Here is an 18,612-nt window from a genome sequence, read left to right as displayed (position 1 = left end):
GTATCCATTTGGTTTCTACACTTTTTAAAAGCTAAAACTTGAGGTGCATAGTTGCAAATGTATTTTATAACAAAATAGAACAAATAGCTCACTGTGACTGACTTCAGCTTTGGGAAGATTACATAAGCTTATTATCATTTGATTTTCATTTACCTCTTCTGTGTATATTATGACAAAACTTATATTATTATTTACTTATCTTATATTGTTGATTTTTCTTTCAAAATGAATTGTGCAATCATCAAAGAAAAAAACTTATACATTTTTGTCTGTATTTGAAAAATTTCCAGCTTTAACTCCTCCAAATCCTTCAAACCTCCTGACCATGCCTGGTGCCAGTGTTCCCTCACCTAGCCTCCCCACATCCGGATTACCCAACAAGCCCCCCTCTTCATCATCTGTTGCCGCGTCCAGCCCAGCCCAGACCAACACATCTGCTTCCCACTCAAGTCCCACCTCCACATCCAACTCCACTTTCTCAACCACCCAGTCGGGCTCCCAGCCTGAGCCTCCCAAAGAACGTGATGCTGAGAGAGTAAGAGAGAAGGAGAAGTCCAAGGAAAAGACAGAGAAGCCCTCACCCCTATCGTCAACTGGAAGCACCCCTGCCCCTTCCACTTCTGCTGCCAGCGCCAAGAAGGAGAAACCAGACACAGCTGTACCTGCCACCTCTATGCCCACACCTGGCATGGAGTATGTGGTAGACCCTGCCCAGCTTCAGGCGCTGCAGGCAGCTTTGGCATCAGACCCTACAGCTCTCCTCACAAACCAGTTCCTGCCCTACTTCATGCCTGGCTTTTCCCCATATTACTCCCCACAGATCCCCGGGGCTCTCCAAGGGGGCTACTTGCAACCTATGTATGGTATGGAAAGTCTCTTCCCCTACAACCCAGCATTGTCACAAGCACTGATGGGCCTGTCTCCAGGGTCCCTGCTGCAGCATTACCAGCAATATCAGCAGAGCTTGCAGGAGGCACTACAACAGCAGCAGCAGCAGCTTCAGCAGATCCAGCAACCCAAGAGGAGCCAAACTCCAGTTCCCTCTCAACCCTTGGGGAATCGCAAAGAATCTGCCAAAGATCCAGTGAAAACAGAGCAGCAAAAGGGCAAACCCCATAGGGAACCCTCCAATTCCTCCTCCTCTCATAATAAAGTACCCTCTGAGCAGAAAGAGATGGATGGCAAAGCTGTGGACCCCCATCTAGACCAGTACATCATCCCCAAGGTGCAGTGTAAACTGGCATGCCGCAAGTGTCAAACAGTTTTCACCAAGGAAGAATCGGCTATAAACCACCTTAAATCTAACTGTTTTTTCGGTCAGTCTGTGGCAAACCTGCAAGAGATGTTGCTGCGTGTCCCTGGTGGCGTAGGTGCAGGGGCTGGAAGTCTCTATGACTGCCTGGCCTGTGACACTACGTTGGATGGGGAGAAAGCACTCAGTCAACACCTGGAATCGGCATTGCACAAACACAGAACAATCAAGCGATCAGCCAGAAATGCCAAAGAGCACGCTACTAGTTTATTACCTCACTCTTCAGCTTGCCTCCCCAATCCTAACACCGCATCTACCTCGCAGTCTGCCACTCATCCCATCAGCAGCCCTCCACCCCCGCCAACAACATCAGCCACCATGCCATCCTCTGCTGTCTCCTCTTCCCTGTGCTCCTCCTCTACTACCCCACTCAACACCACAGCTGCCGGCAAACCATGGCCCCAGGCCCCTTTCTCCAGAGCTTTAGCTGGGAAGCCCAATGCCAGTCCCTCCTCTTCTTCCTCCGTTTTTCCTCCAATGTCCTCACCTTCAACGGTTACCTCAAGTTCATTGAGCACCTCAGGAGTTCAGACCTCGATACCAACAGACGTCTTTACCGACGAGTCTGACTCTGACAGCAGTCAGAAGTCAGCAGACAGGCTTAGCAGGACGGCGGAGGAGCCGCAGCAGCCTGGTTTTGTCAAAGACAGTAGTAGTTGTAGTAGTAATCTTGCTAGTGTAGGAACAGACTCCATCAGATTGTAAAAGAGCTTTCAGTGATGGACAATATTTAAAAAAGACTAAAAAAGACAAAAAAAAATCACAAATGGAAAAAACATAAAAAGCAGCAATGTTAAAAATACATTAAAAGTATACAAACCAATTTCAGAAAAAGATGTGTAAAGACTAACTGCAATTCCAAAGCTTGTAACCAAAAATTTAAATGTTAGTGGATTGTTTTCCCATATCAACATGCTGGTTTTTGTTTTTGTTTTTGTTTTGTTTTACTCAACTGAAATACATGCATACTAATATATGAGAATAGAAAAGATCGCCGCAGTAATGTTTCGGGTAATAGTCGAGGAGTGCTGTACTGTATGGCAATGGACTGCCTCAAAGTTGACAAATGGCCCAAGAACCCTTTTGAGGAAAAACGAGTCAACAAGCTGTCCCTTTGTTTTGTAATAATTTCTACTTAATAGCACAGTCACAAAAAGCCAGTATGTACTGTATGGGAGAATAGTCTATCAGTTTTCTTGCTATTTAAGCATTCAGATACCAATGGCTTGTCAAGTAAAAGAATAATGTAATGTCTATTTTATTCTCAGGTCAACAGCTCACAGAGGGTTTTTTTTCTGTTACAGAAATATGTGTTTTACACCTTTGTTTCCAACAGGAGATAAGCAGTCTTTTTCTTTCATAACTTCATTTAATAACAGACCGTTTCAAGTTTAATGAAACTTTAATATGGCATTGTTTCTGGGCATTCAAAAAGGGTAAATGATTTGTTGATTTTAACATTGGAAATCCTTTTAAAGAGGTGAAATCGCAATCCCATTATACCCAGACAAGGAGAGCAATGCAGACATAATAACGGCCGATGAAAAGAATTTTGGTTAAAAGAAACAACCTTCTGTATTTATGATAGATATGAACATTTTTGGTGTTAAGTAGATTGTTGCATTGGAAATGAATTTAAACAGTATGGTAGGTTGAAAAAAACTTTGTGTACATTTAGCTTTTGTATTGTCCAACTTTAAGACGCTTCATTTGATGTTGTCTTGGTCATTCCGATAGACTAGATTATGGACAGGTAATTTATCTCAACTTTGTTTCTGTCTTATTCTCAACTTCTTGGGAAACATTCACCCAAATGCCCCTCCTGACAAGGCAGGATCCTCTTTTAGAATTATTTAAATTTTATGGTTTGGTAGGTATTGTGCTAACCAAAACAAAAAAGATCCTGGGTGAAATATTGAAAGTTTTTAATTTTATTTAATTTTTGTGTTACCTTTGTGCACTTATCACTGTCTGACTCCTATTTCTCACTCAACTTGTTCCTCTCTTCGCACTTATTTTTTCTCTGCTCTCCTGTGTTTGTAGATATGTACACTACAAAGCAGGTCTCTTGTTCTTCATGTAGTGTGGCTACAGTCTTTATTTTCATTTTGACATTTTTGTTGTCATAACTGAAAATGAAAAAAGAATACTAATAATAATTCTCACGCTTTAAGACAAAAAGAAAATCCAAAGACTAAACACTTTTCACCATTGGTGCATAAATATGAGAAAAGAGGCTTCTTTATACTTGAGAATTTGTTGCTGTTTTTAGAGAAAGAAAACAAAGTTTTAAAAGATAAAGGAGTACGCATCAGAGTTGCCGTTTTTGCTTCTTTGCAAGCAAACAGGTGGCTTTTTTACGTAAATACCAAAAACCAAAAAGGGCCCTTGTCCTTGCATTGTGGAGTAGCACCGTTACAGAGCCATTGCAGTTTGTAAGATAGAGGTTATTAATCTTTGTTTTTACTTTTTTTGTCACATTCAAATGTCCATTTTTTAAAGAAAATGTATAAGGTCTGGTCTTCAAGGACAGTCGTTTTGCTGCTAATGTAGAATTTTGAAAGAAAAAAAAGTACTAGATGCATGCTCATTTTGCTTTTGGCTAAGCTTTATCTAAAACAAACAATAAACCAATTTCTTGCCTCTGCAACACCTTTTTTTTTTTCTTGTTGCAAAAACGGAACTTTGAAGACTGTGAATATATGTTCCAAAGGACATTTTGCCGGTTTTGTTTTTGAACAGACCAATGTTTAAAGCCAATGATCTATAACGTTTGTAAAGAACAGTGCATTCCAAATATCACAATGGATTTTTCTTAAGCAAGGACTGATCCTTTTTCATTTAATTGCTTTTAATTGTCACAATATATTTTTTTTTCTTATTTTTTAAAGTGACTGTAAACTGTTGTGTACATTTTTGCATCATTGGTTGCTGAACAAGGTGACCTCCATATGTCATTTTATGCTGGCATGGAACATTGCTGAAAATCCCTCCATCAGTCAAGGTTGTTGCTCACTTGTTAAGCAAGGAATAGTGGTTACCAAAAAATGTATATATTACATCTGGTACTGATGCGTCTCATAGGTTTAGTAACATTTATGCCAGTCAACATACAACTAGTCTCAGAAGGAAATGATGGCTGTTTTGCTGCGGTGTCGATGCGCCCTTCCTGGAAAATCCACCAGTGACTTGTCCCATGTGTCTACAGGGTGCCACTTCCACTAATAGATTACAGGTTTTTAAGGGATATCTTCATTCCAAAGCATTATTTCTGGAAAAAGTAGGAGATTTTTTGAAGATGTCCCTTGATTTCAAATAGTAAGGATGCTTTCATGTCCAAAGAAGTCACCCACTTAATTTTATTGCAATGGAAATGGATGTGCATAGGTACCTCCACCCTCTCAATGATGATCCAATGAACTAAAACTTTTATTTTTTAAACCAAAACGAAGACATATTTAAATTTTTGAAACTAGTTTTTGGCCACTATTGTATAGTATCAATATATTCGCCCAATGAGTACAAGGCACAATCTCAGAAGTGTGTTTTCAGTGCTTCGTCTTGCAGAGCAATGTTATTTGGTGTTAATACTACAGCATGATGTTGAAAGTCAGGAAAATTGGTCTGCAAGCTTGCTGCTTCTCTAAAGTCCAGTTCCCTGAAATACTGTTCAAATGTACTTTATTTTGGAAAGTTCTTAAGTTGTACAGTTTTCTCAATTATGTTTGCTTTATTTTAATTTTCAGACAATGTCAGACATGTATTGTTATTTTCCTATAAGTATTTGTATTGTAGTTTGTGTATATTACTTATTATCATAAATTAACACTAGCTTTAATTTGAATTGCTGAAATTAAGAATCAAAAACAAAAAATATGACCTGGCCACTTTATGGTGTGATAATGTTCTTTATATTCATTGTCTCCTTGATACTGTTTGCTCTCTTATTTCCAAAGTGTAATCTTTTGGGCTCTTATGTGGAAGACAAAGTTGAGGTCTCTACATCAGATTCTGCCAGCATGGACTGTGTGAGTTTGTATGTGTGTGTGTGTGTGCGCGTGTGTGTATGTGCGTGTGTGTATCATTAGAGAGCCAGCATCCATTCAATTTTTTCTTGTTTGCCTTTTTTTTTTTTTTTTATGTTACACACCAAAACAAACTGAACCACAAAACTGGATTATGAATAACTGAAATTTAGAAAATCCAATTTTAAAGATAAGGATCCGAAACGATACCGAAGCACTGAGCAGTTTTTACTTTGATTGAATTTATGAATGTGGCCAAAGCTTTATGCAGTTAAAACAAAAACAAAAAAAGTTTCAATTTGTGCCCCAGACAAGTGTACATTTTATTGGGGGACAAAACGCTATTGTGGGTAATTGGATCCACTGACTTACATTGGGATACTTGATTTTAATGGACATTTACAAAGAAAGAGATAAAAACAAGGTTTTGCTGTAGAGGTCATCTTTTGCCCACTGTGAAAACGAACGTGTACCTGTATACAGTTATAGATATATTTAAAACAAGACATCAACTTTTTTCTTTGTTTTTGAGATGAAGAAGGAATGAAAAGAGAAAAAAAGGACTCTGGGAAGCTTTTGAGATCCCATTAGGAGGACATGAGAGGCTGTGGGCACACCAAAACTGGGCATGGGAGCCAAAGGCAGGCTCAAAACAGCTTTAAAACCACCTCCTTATTTGATTACTGACAACTCTGTAATGGGAATGGACTCTGGAACCAATGGACATGTGTGACACTGAGAGGAAAGTCCTTAGATGAAACTGAACTTAAGTGGCTCCAGCTGCCTCTTTCTCCTTTCTGTCTGTCTCTTTCGTTCTCCAGTTCTGCCTCTGCTTCTGCTCTTTGATGGACATTTTCCAAATTTCAGGACAGGATGGACAGACACGCTTGCTTCATTTCTCCCAGTTCATGTTGCTACCCGTTTCATTTCCTTGTGCTTGTCTCTGGTTGACAAGTTAAGCTCTCCAGTCAAATGGCGGCTCACCCCTCTCTCTGTTGATTATATAATCTAAAAAGTGAAATTAATAACAGAGAGAGGGGACGGGTTCTCAAAGCTGTCATTCTTGAAGAGGCAGTTACACTAAAAAAGCGTATTAACCAAAATTAACAACCAAACTAACAACCAAACAACCATTTGCTCCAACTTCAAAGATGAACTGTTACTTGGAGCTCTCTGTTCCTTTTGTGACTTCTGGTGCCACAATGTTTTTTTATGCTTTTAGTTTTTCTTTGTTTCCTTGAATTACTCCTCCTTCGAGCCTCATAAGCATGGCTCTGTGGCTCCAGGCAGCCCATCCGAGGGTAGAAAAAAACAGCCTTGCAATGTACAAAAAAGAGCAAGTTAAACCAAAAATGTTGTTCTTGATGTCTTTTCTATACTGTAGTCTTGTTAGCTTTTTTGTTACTGTAATTATATGATGAAGATTTCCAAACTGTACCAAATTACATGGAAACTAACATACCTACAACCACATGGAACTTCAGACTTTTAAAGAAACTTTTGTCACAAAACCTTGTTGTCCTAGTTAAGTTGATTGTAGATGGTAATTGAATATACTCCTTTGAAAATATTTCATCAAGTATGTTTCTTGCTCATTGTGATACATTAAAAAAGTATGAGCATAAATTGCACTGGTGTGGATTCATCTTTGAGTGTTTTGGGATTCGACCGCTTGAAAATGACTACTGAGAACTCTGAGAATGGAAGAAAAACTATTTCATATTTCTCTTGGGCACTGAACAAATGTGCGAAATGGACTGAAAAGTATTGACCATTTGTATTACAGATATGTTCGTACATATCGTTAAAGACCTATCGATCAAGTTTACAATTATTAGTTATTTCCTTTAATATTTAATCATAATAGTAAACAAATTAAGGATGAAAGGACCACTGATAATGCATTTACAAGGAATCGCATCAGAAAACAAGATGCAACAAAAATCATTTTCAGTGTAGACTACGGTGTAATTCTGTGACACAATTAGCATTGTTGAGTTTATATTTTCTATCATTATAGTCTGCTACTACTCATTTAAAAGCACCATCATTAAAATAACGCGATCTAGTAACGCGTAGCGGCAGGCTTCGGAAACTACAACAGAAGCAGGGGTGTGGTCACTTCCACAATTTCCAATGATAGTTTGTTTTCACAAATTCACCTGCAAATTTCAAGCCTGCTACCAGTTAGGTAACTTATACTGTATGTTCCTAAGAAGTAAGACCATGGCTTCATCATAACATTGTCTAATTTGTGCATGCAGCCATACAGCTGTTCCCGACAATGCTGCAACCAGCATTCTAGGACAACTAGGGCATTGCACTAGTTCATTAAATTGCAGTATAAACTAGCAAACAGCTTGAAAGACGAGGCCAAATGAGAATCCCGCTGGATGTTTGTAAAATTTAAGCAAAATAGGCATTGCTGGGTGTCACATAAACAACCAAGTTTAGTAGGTGGCTAACATTCGCTACATCATACAGTGTTCAGCTGTCTGACAAATTCACTGCCTATTTTACAGAGTCTGAATCTCCCTCCACCTTTCAAATGCTCCACCAATGTTAAGTCTGGAAAAACGATACATCATGCACAGTAAGCAGTGGGTAGTTCAGGGGGCCTGGGAGTTTGGACCATTCCCATCTAAAACAGAGCCGATCCAGCTCTGGCTTTTAAGCAAAATGTATTGTAATTCTCAGCAGACATCGGCACCACTTGTGAGACCCCGCTGATTTGTGCATTTAAATCATCAGTGTTGTTTTAATTAGAATGGCTTAACATTATTTTAATTGATATATAGAGTGATCCCTTCAGCCTCTGGAGTTCTATCTGCCTATGCTTTATACTCAGAGAGTATAAAGAGGTGGCTGTGTGCAACCTCTATATCTTGGAAAAATGGAACCTAAAATTAGATGTATTGTAAGGAGTAAGAATTATTAGTTTCTTAAATCATTTCTGTTAAATGTGCATCAGAACTACAATAAGATAAGTTGTACGTGATCCAAGTACCTGCAAGACTTTAATGACTACTCACCAATGGGAGTTGTTATGAATTAGAGTCAGCATTTTGGCAAACTGATGTACATTGTTGTCACCTAGACGCTTTTCCATAGATTTCTTATACAAACAAATATAGGAATACAGTTTAAAAATCAGGAGAGACAAGTGAATGAAGCGAAGACAATTTTATTTTTCAACAGCTGATATTTGATAATAAAGACTTGACAGAAACTCTTCGGCGCTTAGAATTTACAGGTAGATTTGTAATGCAGGAGGGTCTGTGATCTTTGAACTGCTCTATTGCTCATAGAATATGGCAGAATTGTTTCATATATTTTATAAATGTAACACTTTCTCAGGAAATTGTGAAAATCATGGCACCTTGTAATGGAACGATGACAACAGCTCGGATCTGAGGAGCATCAATCCTCTAAAAAGAGTTTAAGGAAAAAGGCCATCCTGTGTCCAGCAACAGGCATGAATTATTGGCCATGTTGAGCCAATTAACACGCAAGGGCACATCCCGAATGAATTAAAAACACCCTAATCCGATCAGTGAGAAAAGCAAGGCCATTTCCTTCACAGGACTGAACCAGATGGCACTCACACTCAGATGCTGCATTGAAACAGGCCAGGCCCAGTCACACAGTGTGAAATTGGGTTAGTGCCTAAGTCTAACATAGGCCCTGGGCAATGTGAGCTCCCAAACCCATTCTCCCCTGGCCTAAAGGTATAGGGCCCACCATGCCAATCTTTGGCCCCATCTTTAATTATCATTCTCAATGCACCTCGCTAACTCAGTCATTTCAGTCAGAGGTGGAGCTGACAGCTTCCTAGAGTAATTTGTCTCTTTTGACCAGTCAACCTTTTACATATCCCAAATAGCCCCTGATATACCACAGAATGTTCTCTTTCGTAGCACAGAAGACAAGCACAGCTCTGTTGGATAGAATATCACAGATTCCATTTGTAAACTCTGACTCAAGCTGGGTGGTGTTACCTTGTTGGGGTTTCCAAAGTTCTACAGTATCAGTTTTCAACCTTTGCAGGGAATAAATGGAAATGTTGGATGATTCCCGTCAAAATGACTGCAAAAGCTGTGGTTGGGCTATGTCATCTTGGGCCTTGTCTTAAATTTAAAACATAGCTCTCGGATGGTTGTTTGGCTTCAGGTTGGTATTACCACTTGACACCACAAAGGCAGAAAATGAGGAGCAGAAGCTGTAAGGAAAACCGCACCGCCACATATTCCAGCATCCAATTCCACACTGCTGTAGTCAGGGCATCTTGCCTCCATCTTAGCCAAGAGAGGGGTCACCTCGCCAATCTGCCCCGTTCACAAACTACCTTAAATTGTCTGTCACCATCATACAGTATGGAGAAGATTTTCTGATGAGAAATTGCAACATTTTAAACCAAGCGTTGTTACTAATTCTAAACCTGCTGAAGGCTTTAGGAACATGTCGGATGTAGAATTGTGTGTAAACTGTTCTGGACTGCATTGAAGAAACAAATTGGAGTGTCACCAGCAGATAATGTGGACATACTGGATACATTTGCGACTAAGCCAATGAAATACCTAGCTTAGCTGGTCTGCTTTGCACATGAGCAGCTTGCACTGCCACTGTCAAGGGTTAACATAGATGACCATGAAGAACAGGAATTTTACCATCAAGCCTGAAAGCCACATAGTTCCCCTCACCCCCCACCCCCCGTTTTCACCCCCACATATACCTTTTTGCCTGGCCACATTGTCTTTTCCCCTGTCAATGTCAAAGGCAAATTACACTACAGCCTTGAGGACAGGTCAGGCTAATTCAATCTAATCCGTCAGATAAAATGATGGGTGAGTGAGGATCAAAGGGATGAAAAAATTAAAAGGGAGAACGCAGTTTCTTTAGAATTATAGCCTTAAGTTTTCTGATCAAGGTGGGTTGACACATCACACTTTATACTCTATGCCCAGAAAATAAATATACCTATTAGTGTTAGCGCCCACCTGTGCTGGTTAAGTGAGTGGCCTATAAACCCATCTGCCTATACTCCACTTTCCACCCACGTGGGATTCATGCTTGGGTAGGTGTGGAGGTTGTCTTGGCAGGCTCTGGGCCTTGCCGAAGCATTTCCCATCTCCTGAACACAGGATCAGGTCTCCCCATTTTCACAGCACCTTCTGGTTCTGTTTAACAGGAAATGAGGTCCATCAGAAGAAGTCTGACCAAAACTGAGTCAGAATGGTCCCTGACAGGCAGGAATATTAGCCTGTGACGGGAGTCAGTAATTGAATGATCGGCTCCCCCCTCCCTCACTCGTAATGAAGAGAATATGTGCTGGGAATGTGTTTGTCCTTCTCTATTCTTCGTCGGCCCTTTTCCTGTCCGCCCCCCCCCCCCCCCCTTTTCCCCCTTAATAAATCATTTGTGGGGGTAGAAATAAGGGATACTTTTACTTCACTTCAAAGTGCTTCTCATGGTGTCATTTCTGTAACCTCAATGTGATGATGCATTAAAAAGGCTTCGGGTGAGCTCTGCTTGAGTGTTTTCAGCCTTTAAACGAAGCTGTGCTGATAGTGTCGTGAGAGAGTGAGCTGAAGTACATGGGAGATCAATTATCACACCTCATTTTGTTCTCATATGCAAAATGATAATGGGTGGACCATGTCAGATCTGAACCATCAGGTGGTGTATCCTTTCTCCATAAATGTGTTTCACAGATTGTATGAAGAGGTCTGTTAAATCCCTTTAACAGTTCAAAAAAATAAGAGAGAATTTGGCTTCTCCTTGATCTGTCTTCAAATGTCCCTCTGCAGACAAGATCTAAGAGTGATGAAGAGTAAACCTATCACTCACCTAACACTCAGCATGATATCACTACACATTTTCAACACTACTTTCATATTGGAAAGTTTGTTTGAAAAAAAGTCATCTTGTAGTCTTTCCTGTTTGTTTGTCAGCAAACAATAGAACAACTGTGTATCTATGTCTGTTCCAGCGAGACGGAGCACATGTGCCACAAAGAAGGCTTGGGTTTAAGGCACGGGTTTGAGCTTTGAGATACAGCCTCATATTTCACATAGCTTTGGGGAGAATGTCAACTCTGAAAAGAGTTCTTAATACAATAATTGCTTTGAGACTTGTTCTTATTAATATTTCCCTGACTTGGGTTTTGTATTTTCTAAACCTTAACCAAAATCAGTTGTAGTGTATTGCTGCTGGAATGCCTGTCAGACTGGGCCCTGACCCTGGGCTGGCTGCTATAATGATGGGAAGATGAAAGAGCCAGGCCCATTCCCAGGCTGCCCTGTTAGGGGGTGCAAGCCTGTGAAATGGAGAGATAATGGAGACCAGGTGTGCTGTGGATGCCTGAGACACTCCTCACTCAGTCTGAGAGCTCCTCTCAGTGAGAGGGAGGGCACACTACCACTGTTGAAAACAGACTGGGCCACAGTCCTATTCCTCACTCCATACAGTATCATGCACACTCATATATACTTTATTAAAATATATACATACAAACATTTATAGTAAGTACTCTAATATATATGCTAAAGTTGCTGAAGTTTGACACCTACCAAGTGGTTCACCTGTATCTTAACAGGTGCTGTGCTGCCTTTTCCCCCTCATAAAAACGACCTTGTATTTATAAATATGAGAATGTGAGCTGAAAATCAATATTTTGCATGAATAATGTGTGCACAGTTGTCTCAGTGGTTTTCATATACATACTAATTTAACCATTCAGAACAAAATATTTTGAGCATTTACCCCTTTGTATCGGTCGTTAATTTGAAGTAGAGAAGTTTAAAACGAAAGGTCAGGCAGACTGGCTGCAAAAGTGTTTCTAATTGGAACAGACAGGCTCCCAAAGCTCTGCTGTAATTACAATCTAATTAGCAGGCAGCCAGCAGAATCCAACATTCCAGTTAACATCAACAATTTAACCCTTTGCAAGAACCCTTTAAGAGCATATTTCAAAGATTCAGGCAGATCCTCTGGGAGAAATCCTCTGTCTTCCCCACTTCTGTCTTCTACAGGAGGTCAGCAAATGTCAATTGGAGAGAGAGCTGAAAATGCTGAAGAGGGACTCAAGCGAAGATAAGTCCTCATTAAAGCCTTCTCCATAAGAGTTTGTTGAATGATAAATATTAAACATTGATTCCATACAAATAGGAATGACTCACTTATCATCACTGACTATTGTCTTCCTGAGATCATCACATAATTAAATCTAACAGGGTCCCACTGAGGCCTTTTTTTGTCAAGTGAGTGAATTACTAATTATTCCCACATGAATAAAGGGCAATCACTGTGCCTGCCATATGAACAAGCATGCAAAGGTAGACAATCCATAAAAATGTAGGCACTTCCCTATTTGATTTGCACTGTCTCGCTCTTTAAACGGCTGTCATTCGGGATCGCTTACTTTGTGAGCCAAAATGTGTTTTTACATTTTGGAAATCAAGCAGTCATTATGTTTACCAGATAACTTTAGGGGAGACACAAATGCCTGCTCCAAGTGAAATGCAAATGGAAATAAGTCAATGGTAGTGTGTGTGAATATGTTTCAGGCATATATTGTGTGTGACAGATAACAACAACTCTTTTTTTTAGCAGATGTGGTTCTTCTGTCAGGTTGGAATCTGAGAAACTGGCCCTTTTAACAATAGCTTGTTTTCAGATGAAAATCCAGCCCTTCAGTTTGCCTGTAAAGTTGCTGATATATTTGAATTGAGTTCATTCCTCCACAGCTGTCACTGCACCTGACCTGTCTGGACAGAATATATATCAAAAGTCTAATTAAAATGCATTAGTTTGATATAGGGGAGGCTGGAGTAATGCATCTGGTCCAAACGATTTCCTTGTGTCTCTCTTTACTCTGTCTTACAGCTGGAACATCCTTTAGCTGGGTAAGTCTTTCCTACCAGCCTCTTTCTGATAATTAAAAAAAAATGAAAACACAGTGAATGAGAACACATTCACTCTTTCTTTTGTCTTCATTCTCCGAGCACTGTTAAGCTCATATAATACAACCTCAGCCAAACACTCGCAGTTTGACTAAGTATCTGTTGTGCTGCAATTCCTACAATTGTGAATCATACGCAATTAATCTGCAGCACACTGCCTCAAGCCCAGCCCTACCCCCAACACACACACACACACACACTCAAGATAATACACACATACCCTACCCTTTGGTCTGCCTTTCTATCCTTCTCCCTGTCTTCCTCATGTAGACATGATACTGTACTCTCAACGTATCAAGCCAAGGTCACTGAACATTCATTTCAAATTGTTGTCCACTGCTGCAGCTTGAAATTAATAAGGCCACCATTTAAATGCTACAGTTATCAAACTTGTATAACAGATGCTGGGCAATCTTCCCACAACTCACTCTTTCCCGCTACCCTTCCCTTGATATATACATTTTTGACCAAATGTCCCAGCTTGACTACTGTAATGAGGTATGATGTATTGAGCCTTGGCTGTTGCCATGGAGACAGCAGTCCCCTCTTACTTGTCATTAGAGCACAAACAAGCACTGGCATCTAATGTCATTCCAGTCAACACGAGGGAGAGCAATGAGAAAGGGCGAGACTGTGTTGGATCCCTTACTCCCTTTCCTCAGCTTGAATTGTTTTTTGTGTGCATTGTTTGGATTGTACTGGATGTTATGTGCCAACGTACTCTGTGCAGGGGCATTGTTAGGTCATATACCCGGGGAGAGGCCCACTTACTGTTGTCTTTGTATGTTTCTCGAATCCCAGTGCTTTGATGTTGGCTTCCAAATGGAAATAGGTGTCTAGATGTCAGAGAATAATTACCTTCCTGAGCCATTCCTCCGACTTGTTTTTTCCTGTCCAGTCCTCTGCTCTTAAATAATTAGAAATGCATTTTCTATAAGTTTCTTTAACTGTGTGCTTGAGACATTTTTAGTAAGGTGTTTATAGTAAATAGCCGTCTTAAAATAAGTTAATTAGGATAGTTTTGATGGAAAGCCGGATGACATCCTGTGCTTCTCATTTTCTGTACAACTCTGATGAAATTACAGGCTGATTGTGTTAAAAGAAAAGAAAGCAGACAAATGCACATCTTCAATGCCGAGCAGAGAAAAAAGAAAACGCAATAAATGAGTTTCATCAAATGCCACGCAGTTTTCTCTCAGCTAGTATCATTTTAAACTGGGGTAAGATAATGACGTTGTAACTGAGTAATAGCACCGCAGGAGCTTCGGAATATTCCAGTCTGTTTTATTTCCATTTAAGATAAAGCTTTCTACTTGTTGTCTCGGCATGAAAGTGCACCTCATTTTCAGATGTACTTTCTCCCCTCATTTCAGTTTTAATCAGTGGCTGCTTTCTAGTCCCGTTATTTGAGGTGAAAGTGTAGCCGTATGCCTCACTGTCTTTTCTCTGAACATAATCTCTTCCTCACACAGAACAATAATCCTACCTTATTTTCTCTCTCAGTGTTGGTCTGTTATTACTTCCAGGTGTTAAGGCCCTTTCTCCCACGCAAGCAGACGTGCTAGGGAAAATGCCCTTTGTTTGGAGTTGTGCTATTTCAAACTGAATATTAAGTTGGCAATGATCTCTGAAGGCAAACAACAGAAAAAGAGACCAAAATAAAAACTAGGTGAATGAGTATTTGCATTAAATAAAAACAGTGAAAGTGAGATGTGGGAGATTGAAAAAACCGAATGGGATACAGATCAAACCTGTATGCTGTGTGCTGAGAAAATAGTCATGAAAGAAACTGCTCAGAAAATAACAGAGGCAGAATCCAAGGTAAAGAAAAAAATAGGAGACACATTATTTTTGTTAAAGCTACAGTATAGGTTTAGTGATTCATGGGGCCTGTTGGACACCACATCTGTTAGTGAGCTGTCTGTTGACTGGTCAGTTTTTGTATGGAGATATACGAGTTTCATCTGGTATGATCTGCTGTAAGAACTTTTCAGTATGGTTTTACTTTTACTGTCTTCACTTTCGTGCAGGGAACATTTTGCTGGTTATACAATAACAGTTTTACACGGGTTGCTTTATAATGCCGTTGTCTTCTCAATGATAATAACTTGTTGCTTAATAGCTATTTTTCTTGATATACACCTGCCAAGAATAGCATTAGATTTTGCAGAGAGGAAACAGCCTGTAGCAGTTTTGTTATAGACCCTAAAATATCCATTTTGGACTTTCTCCTTTTTCCTGCAAGCAGCTAAACTGAGATCACATGTACTTGCAATGAAAAGTGGCAGGAAATTGACTAAAGCATTGGAAATCAATGGAAAGTAAATGTGCTCCTTAAGTACAAGTGAACAGCTGATAGCTGCCTTCTGTCTACCTTTCTTGCTTTGCCTTTCTATCTCTCTTTTCCCCTATACTTTTTTCTATCCCTTTTCACTTTCTGCCTCTTCTTTCACTCACATCCTCTTTATCTGCTGAGCCAATACGTTCATACTCAACAAGGAATGATTCAATGTGTTTGCGAACAAGTGTGTTTGTGTGCATCCAAATGGAGTGGGGACAATGCAATACTTTTGTCTGTTCTTAGAGTAGATGCCAGGTCAGTGTAAAAAGTAAAGAGAAAGTGGTAAGTGAACATCATAAAAGGTGTCGCACTTTTCTTAGTGTGACCCCTTGAAAAGGTTGTAGGCCATCTTCGGAAAAACGTGCAGTTTGGCTAATTATCCATAGACTCCATTTAATCAAGCAGGGTAATTCTTAAGAATAGATAATTACTCGTAAAAATACAACAATGCTGCAGCTCACATAGCTAATTATTATTTTGATCTTTAATTGCGGTATTCCCCTTTGGCCAAGTGGTGCAAAACATATGCCTGAGATATTGTTTGTAACACATGGACAAACACTTGAGAAGTTGATGTCGTAGTAGCCAATGTTAAAGACATGGAAATGCATTGGTGAGACGCATCCTTCTCCCCGCACTTATCTAAATCGCATCAGCAGAGAAATGAATAAAGTCATGGAAGGACACCAATCTACACTCACTCCACAGTAATGATTTGATCGTCAATGATCCTATACAGTATGACGCAGAAAGAAATAGTGCTTAAAAGGTACCCTGTGGAAAATGTTAACGCTATTTGCGCTTTACACAGTTAACAGCTGGTGGCAATAATGTGTTGAATGTAAAAAAACAACAACAAAAAACATTTTGTTTAGAATTACCTTCACAGGACACCATCATTGCAGAGAGAAAACAGGACCAGAAAAGGGTATTGTGACAATATCCTGATGGCTTCTGGCTTAAAGCTACTAGTAGACCACCCCCTTGGATGTCCAGGTCCTTCATTATTTCTGTAATTAACATTATGTATTGGCTACTTCTGAATCACTGACACTACAATGAAAAACCTGGTGCTAGTAAAGGAAGCTTTAATATGTTGGTTATTCAACAGGCATAAAAGCCTTATAAAGCTCTCAGCAATTCAAAAACCGAATGTACCTCGGATACTAAAGCTCGACAGATACTGGATTTTTGAAGCTTTGTAAAAAATCGAATTACAGTATATAGATGACCCACTGTTAAACCAATGAAAATGAAAATGAAGTGTATACTTTATATTCTGTCTATGGGCCCTTTTTCACAAGAATAACATCCTGAAATTTTGTCAACTGAAGGGAAAATATGTTTCCGGTGACCCAAATCTTGAAACCACTCCTTTGATTTAATAGTTTATGATACAAAAGGAACTATTTTCATTGCTGTTGTCTATATAACAATTTACATTTCAAAAGCTAGTTTGACATGGTGTCATGTTCTTTGTTTTTGTTTAGTTTGTTTTCTGTTTTACTTTGAAATTCCCTGCCTCTTGTGTATGTTTCATTTCCTGCCTTTCTGTGTTTTCCCGCCTTTGAGAATGTCTGCCCCGCCCTCATTAGTTTCACCTGTCTCTGGTAGTCACCTGTGTTCCTGCCCACCTGTGTCTGATTAGTTTCTTGTGTATTTATAGTTCTATATTTGCCTGTTGGTTGTTGGTTGTTGGCTCATGCCCTGCTATGTTTCCCTGTGTACCTGATCCTGTTTTCATTTGTCTTTTTTTTATTCCGTTTCTGGAATTTGGATTTTCACTTGCTCGCTTTTGGATTCACAGCCTCACCTCTTATGTAAAGTTTTTATTTTTTTTTTTTTAAGTTGTCTTTATTAAAATCACCTTTTTCATCCTCCTGCTTCTCGTGTGTGTCTGTGTTTGGGTCCTCACCTGCTTCCTTATGCAAAACATGTACACTACGCTCTCTAGGCTCTCACGGTGAACTCTAGAAAATACATTTACATGCTGATGTTTAGTTTTTATACAATAATGTTTCTGTCATAAATCAATTAACGCCCAGTCAATTTACAAAGTTTGAAGAAAGGGGGGAAAAAAGGCTTAGGCAAATCTTTCGTGATGTCAGATCCCGAACAGGTTTAGAGGGCATTAATCCTAATCCAGACCTCCTGTCCCACAAAAGATCAATGGACGAAGTGCCAAATCAATACTTTCATAGAAGTCACCTTCAGTTTTCCACTGTTCACCTAACTCTGTTGGCCTATGTATGAACTGTCACTCTCTGTCTCGCATTTAACCAGATCATATTGTCAAGTGCCTCAAATAAACTATTAAACTCAACATTGGAGGGAAGGTCTTGATATGTACATCATATTTAACATGAGACAGCGCTTTTTATATATATATCTGCACAGCTCTGATGCTAATACTAGCAGTTTTGCATGAGAGCACTTACTGTGCTGTATATATTATGAATGAAGAGGAGATACTTGTCCAAATATGTGGCTTGCCTAAAGAGAGCAAGGAGATTATGGGTAAAGGAGCCCTGTGGAGTTGTTTTTAAAAATAATTTTGTTGATAAAGCGCCTGGCTGTTACTCGTATGTTATGGTTTGATATGGATTTATTAAAACAAACGGAAGGGAGAAATGCAAACAAAGAAAATAAATCGTCATATCGTTTTTACCACTTGTCTTGGTATATTTTTCTTAAATTTTTATTTGCTTTTATTCGGTACTTATTTACTTTAACTTTTTCACTATACTGTACTTATTTACTTGAACTTTTATGTTGCACACTGCTGCTAAAAAGCCACTAAACATATTTTCATTGTTCTAAGCACAATAAAAATAAAGAGCTATTCTAAAAAACACAATCTCTCTCCGCCCACACCAAACCACCCACCCTCTTTCTTCCTGCACAGACTGGTGTGAGTATGTGACTAGGCAGGGGTTAAATCCATTGCACCATAAAAAAAGGAGCTGTTCATAA

At 39.5% G+C, this 18,612-nt stretch overlaps 1 protein-coding gene across 3 annotated transcripts in view; it reads left to right on the top strand.

The window, feature by feature from the left end:
• zfhx3b (zinc finger homeobox 3b) overlaps positions 1–6,963 on the top strand; it is a 136,096-nt gene extending 129,133 nt beyond the window's left edge. For all 3 annotated transcript variants that reach the window (XM_076109887.1, XM_076109885.1, XM_076109886.1), the window contains one exon: positions 291–6,963. In XM_076109887.1, the coding sequence (XP_075966002.1) occupies positions 291–2,017 (1,727 nt within the window). In that variant the 3' untranslated portion in view covers positions 2,018–6,963. The remainder of the gene's footprint in view (positions 1–290) is intronic.
• Positions 6,964–18,612: the final 11,649 nt, after the last annotated feature.

The sequence above is a fragment of the Anarhichas minor genome, unplaced genomic scaffold, assembly GCF_050575085.1.
Source record: "Anarhichas minor isolate MPS153535 unplaced genomic scaffold, ASM5057508v1 ptg000042l, whole genome shotgun sequence".
NCBI lineage: Eukaryota > Metazoa > Chordata > Actinopteri > Perciformes > Anarhichadidae > Anarhichas > Anarhichas minor.
This window is presented reverse-complemented; position numbering and strand designations above follow the sequence as displayed.